The sequence below is a fragment of the Pelobates fuscus genome, chromosome 7, assembly GCF_036172605.1.
Source record: "Pelobates fuscus isolate aPelFus1 chromosome 7, aPelFus1.pri, whole genome shotgun sequence".
Classification (NCBI taxonomy): Eukaryota; Metazoa; Chordata; class Amphibia; order Anura; family Pelobatidae; genus Pelobates; species Pelobates fuscus.
Window position 1 is genome coordinate 32,474,582 of NC_086323.1, and position 6,000 is coordinate 32,480,581.

The 6,000-nt window shown below is 41.3% G+C and overlaps 1 protein-coding gene across 1 annotated transcript in view; it reads left to right on the forward strand.

Moving 5' to 3' along the window:
- LOC134569126 (interleukin-12 receptor subunit beta-2-like) overlaps positions 1–4,970 on the forward strand; it is a 29,096-nt gene extending 24,126 nt beyond the window's left edge. The window contains exon 15 of the mRNA XM_063428031.1: positions 4,389–4,970. Coding sequence (XP_063284101.1) covers positions 4,389–4,862 — 474 coding nt within the window. The 3' untranslated portion in view covers positions 4,863–4,970. The remainder of the gene's footprint in view (positions 1–4,388) is intronic.
- Positions 4,971–6,000: the final 1,030 nt, after the last annotated feature.

Consider the following 6,000-nt stretch of genomic DNA (forward strand, 5'->3'; position numbering starts at 1 on the left):
ACCAAGTCTACACCCCTCCTCCACCTACTGATCATGACAGAGCTAGTTCAACATGGGGGGTCCAACTCAAAACCTGTCAATTCAAGCATTTGTTTTGTTAGATGTCCTGAATTTTAACCGTTGAGGAAATAAATGGCTTATTAATAAAGCATAAGACGGATTGGAATATTCTTCAATATCACCCAAAAAGAATACGCAATCTAATTTTCTTGATAAAAACTAAAAAAAATTATACTCATAATGCAAACAGCAGGGCTTTTATAGAAATAAAAAAATCTTGACTGGTGGTACAGCTTAATAATGTTACATGAAGAGAGGGTCCTTTCTCCACCATTCCATATAGCTATGACTATAAATTCGTTGTTAACTAAAATTCTGGCCATTTAAGGACACACAAGGCTTGGTGCACACCCATTCCAGACTTCTAATAGTACAGGATAGCAAATTACCATCTGTTACTCTACTCATTAGACATCTATACTTAATATGAATAGGAAAGGTATATGTAATAGTCTACAGTCTGTAGAACAATCAGACCCTGTGAATTACATAGTTTGACGATGTCCTCAAAGTAAACAGAGGGATGATTCCTTACTCAACAACTTTACAAAACAGTACTTATAGGGAACACTACTTATGACAGATTAATATTTGTATTCTTAGATTGGGCTAAATAAACTGTGACTGCCACCAGATTGCTAGGCACTGGCTGGAATACGTACCCGCCTGTGATTTACCCAGCTGATATGCGGTCTGTGATGGCGCCAGCTTCAAGGCTAGAGCATGGTGTCGTGGTCTTAGTCTGCAATTACTTCAACAAATAAATTTGTGGATTCGGCTTTTTAAAAAAAATGTAAAGTATGCGTGAAATGCAATGTAAATCCACTGAAAAGTGCTATTGACCAAAGAAAAAGTTATTTGCACACTAGCCCAAATCCCCATGCACATATAAATAACTGGAGGTTCTTAGTATCACTCCAATGGCCATTAAAGTGTAAGGTCACCTGCCATGTTATGTTACAGTGCTGCCGCCCACCCCTTCTGTTATTAAAGGTTAATAAGTGTGTAGGGGCTTAGAAAAATACCCCTTTCTGTCTCATTAGAGATTTTACCTTCTAGCTGAAAGATGTGATGGGAATTGTTATGAGGTTTTTCCTTGACGTGACAGGTGAGCTTACACTTAAATGGCCGTTGGAGTGACACTTAACAAATAACTAGTTAATTAAATGTGCAGGGATTTGGGATAATGCACAAGTAACTCTGTATAGGGAGAGGTATTAGCAATAGAAAGAGGGAAGTGCTCATGCCATTGTACAGAACACTGGTGAGACCTCACTTGGAGTACTGTACGCAGTACTGGAGACCGTATCTTCAGAAGGATATTGATACTTTAGAGAGAGTTCAGAGAAGGGCTACTAAACTGGTTCATGGATTGCAGGATAAAACTTACCAGGAAAGGTTAAAGGATCTTAACATGTATAGCTTGGAGGAAAGACGAGACAGGGGGGATATGATAGAAACATTTAAATACATAAAGGGAATCAACACAGTAAAGGAGGAGACTATATTTAAAAGAAGAAAAACTAATACAACAAGAGGACACTCTCTTAAATTAGAGGGGCAAAGGTTTAAAAATAATATCAAGAATTATTACTTTACAGAGAGGTTAGTGGATACATGGAATAGCCTTCCAGCTGAAGCGGTAGAGGTTAACACAGTAAAGGAGTTTAAGCATGAGTGGGATAGGCATAAGGCTATCCCAACTATAAGATAAGGCCAGGGACCAATGAAAGTATTTAGAAAATTGGGCAGACTAGATGGGCCGAATGGTTCTGCTCAATGGTCACAAGGGCTGGACTGGCCCACCGGGATACCAGGAAATTTCCCGGTGGGGCGTCAGCACCTGGGGCTGGGCAAATAGGTGTACTGGCGGCCGCAGGGGTAGCTGGCTGTTCTGTCTCTGCTCCCCTGCCCTCGCGCACTTCTTAATGAGACCGGGGCCGGAATATGACGTCATATTCCGGCCACGGTCTCATTAAGCTGCGCGCTGGGGAGCAGAGACAGAACAGCCAGCTACCCCTGCGGCCGCCAGCACACCCATCTGTCTGCCCACAGGTAGCAACAATTATGTGTGTCAGTCTGTCAGTGGAAGTGTATGTATGTGTGTGTGTGTGTGTCTGTGTCATGGTGTGTGTGTGTGTGTGTCTGTTTGTCTGTGTCATGGTGTCTGTCTGTCATGGTGTATGTGTGTGTGTCTGTGTCATGATGTGTGTGTCTGTCTGTCATGGTGTGTGTGTGTATCTGTGTCATGGTCTGTCTGTGTCATGGTGTGTGTATGTCTGTCATGGTATGTGTGTGTCTGTTTTTAAAAATAGTGTTTTTACTCACCTTTTTTTTTCCCCACATCATGCTGGTCTCCCCTCCATGGCTGAGATCATCAAGTTTGATGATCTCAGCCAATCCGCACTGACACAGGAAGCACCTCTGGTGACCGTCTGAGTGTCTGTCACTAGAGGTGTCACTAGAAAGCAATGTAAACACTGCCTTTTCTCTGAAATGTCAGTGTTTATATTGAAAAGCCTGCAGGGACAGGCTATAGACACCAGAACCACTACATTAAGCTATGTGTGTGTGAGCTTGCTTGCTTGCATGTGTGCGTCTGCTAGTGAGTGAGCTTATGTATTTCAGTGAGATTGTTTGTCTGTCAGGCTGTGTATCAATGAGCTTGTGTGTGTCAGTGAGATTGTCTGTGTCTACATGTGAGTATGCTTACTGTATAATTAAATGTTTTACTCTGAAAGAACCAATATTTTATATTAGAAAAAGCAATATATATATGTATATTACTCAATCATCTGGGGTGGCAAGACATTTTTTTTCCAGGGCTGCTTTGTATCCCCAGTCCGGCCCTGACCGTCACATTCTATGTTTATTGTATGTCGTGGCAAATGTGTACTATAGTCATTGCTGCCGCCCAGGAGTAGTGGGAGTTTGAGCGCAGGATTTCATTTTGTATATCTGTATACTACAGATTACTTACTTATACTTGTATATACTTACATTACTTACTTATATAACTTGCAATTGTCATCACAGCTAGAGCTGCTCTCATTAAAAGAGGAAAAAATGCTAGACTCCGCTTTTGCCATTCTATGGACACTGAAGTCTTTTTGCATGTAGATGTTCCAATGTCAGCAGTAGGGTGGTAGGATAGGTCCCTGGTCAGTATGAGCAAGATTACAATCCAGCAATGACTGCAGCAATACCATCTAATAGGAAACAGTGGTAGCACACACAGAGTTTAACAGTAATGTGTTGGTTGTCAAACCTTCATCAGAGAATAGAATTTTGCACTTCTACTCACAGGGTCACCCCAGAGCAGGTATTCTTTCAGCAGGTGCTCCTTCAGCCTGGCTTAGTGATTCAATACACCCCCACCATATAAAAAAAAACAAAAAACAATAGATCTGTTCTGGATTTGTGCTGGAAAATTCTGGACATTTCATGCGCTAAACAACCTGGAAAAAATAGCACACATTCACAGTAAATACCCAGAGTACTTTAGGCCATTAGGTAGTATATTATACTTTCCCATATTATAAAAAAAAAAATACCATAAATCTGCAAAGTAAAAAACATTGTCCTACACCTTATATCTCTTAATTTAACTTCACACAAAATTAATTCTTAACCATTATTATATCTACTGTAGTGCTCTTTTGCCCCCTAGTGGATAGAATTATAATAACAGACACTCAAAGCTCTACCTCTTTCTCTTTAGAAGTTACCCAGGTGCAGATCCTACACATTAGACATGTCACACAGAACTCCAACTCCTATGATGCTGTGGCCATCAATGGCGTTGATAGAATTCTAGGAGGGCCAGAGTTTCAGATCCCTGCTAGAAGTTGTCAGATGCCCAAGATTTACAGACAGAAAACCAAGAAAAAAAACACCATTGAAACAAATGTAACTAGATAGTGTATTTTAGATGTACCCATGGCAATTGCTAGACTTATAGAAATCTGACCCAGTTTTCTTTCAGTGGAATCTCGAAAAACCCACAAACCCTCAGGTGAGTAAGTTGGTAACCTACACATGCTCCTTCGGGTAGAGACTCCACTATTTAAAGTGCACCTCTCTAATGCTTAACATGACAGGCTTGGGTTATTCCCTGTGAATTCTCCCTTTACTTAATAGCCCCGTGTATATCACTGGAAAACCTCTGAAAGTTAGCCATTATATATTGATTGGGCTTCCTAGGCTTTACTGCAATGCCATTGGCATGCAGGTGGCATAGACAAAAATACCACACACACACACAACAAAAAAGTCTAGATTTGGTTTTCTGTAACTATTAACACACTCTCTCAAAATCATTATTATAGGAGATAATGGATTTCATGCATAAAAACTTGTTGGAAACCTCCAATTATGATGAAACAGAGACCCTGGAAATAAAAGAGATTGATAGCGAAGAAGAAACTCTGCCTTTGACGTCTCAATTGTCTGTTGATAGTGTTGAAGATGAACAAACAACGTTATCAAGCACAGATGATTCCATTCCACCACCTACAGAGGATGACTTGCTCATACAGCCCAAAATTTTGTTGCAACCTCACGACCAAGACTTGTACAAGACTCTAAGATCTGAAGAGCCTGTCCAGTGTGACACATCGGATTACTTGGTCAATCAGGACATTACTATTGATTATTTACCAACGCACATGCTTGACAACACAGAGGACATGAGTGACGATGAACATTTCCCAACTCAATTTGTCATCCCTACCCAGTTTGTGGCAGAAGGAAAACTACGCTTGGACACCGTGAGGATCAACTGCCATTCTTTTGTCGAGTAAAGACTGGGAATAACTACATATAATCTGGCATTAACCATACTATCTGAAAATATTTTATAAAGTATTTATTTGGGAGCAAGTACCGAGTAGGATTATTTGACGATCAGCATTGACATGACACATCAAGGATTAGTTGTAAATTGAGAAATTGCATTTTTAATAATAAAAGGTTTTTTAGTTGTTTTTTTTTAAGGATGTTAAGAACTTTGTATTTTAACAGTTGGTACTAAAAAAAGGATATTAATAGTTTGGAGAGAGTTCAGAGAAGAGCTACTAAACTGTTTAATGGATTGCCGGATAAAACTTACCAGGAAAGGTTAAAGTATCTTAACATGTATAGCTTGGAGGAAATACATAAAGAGAATCAACACAGTAAAGGAGGCGAGTATATTTAAAAGAAAATTGAAATTCCATAAGAGGACACAGTCTTAGAGGGGCAAAGGTTTAAAAATAATATTAGGTGGTATTTCTTTACTGAGGGTAGTGGATGCATGGAATAACCTTCCAGCTGAAGTGGTAGTGATGTTGTTTAAGCATACGTGGGATAGGCTTAAAGGGAATCTCCAGTGCCAGGAAAACGATCAGTTTTCCTGGCACTGGAGGGTCCCTCTCCCTCCCACCCACCAATCCCCAGGTACTGAAGGGGTGAAAACCCCTTCACTCACTTACCTGAGGCAGCGGCGACGTCCCTCGCCGCTGTCTCCTCCTCCGCGACGCTCCTCCTCTCCATTCCGTCGGCCGGTGGGCGAGACTGATCCCGCCCACTGGCCAAGCAGACCTAATGCGCATGCGCGGCAATGCCGCTCATGCGCATTAGGTCTCCCCATAGGAAAGCATTAAAAACTAATTTCAATGCTTTCCTATGGGGATTTGAGCGACGCTGGAGGTCCTCACACAGCGTGAGGACGTCCAGCGACGCTCTAGCACAGGTGCTATAGAGCAGGAAGTGACCTCTAGTGGCTGTCTAGTAGACAACCACTAGAGGTGGAGTTAACCCTGCAAGGTAATTATTGCAGTTTATAAAAAAAAAACTGCAATAATTACACTTGCAGGGTTAAGAGTAGTGGGAGTTGGCACCCAGACCACTCCAATGGGCAGAAGTGGTCTGGGTGCCTGGAGTGTCCCTTTTAGGCTATCT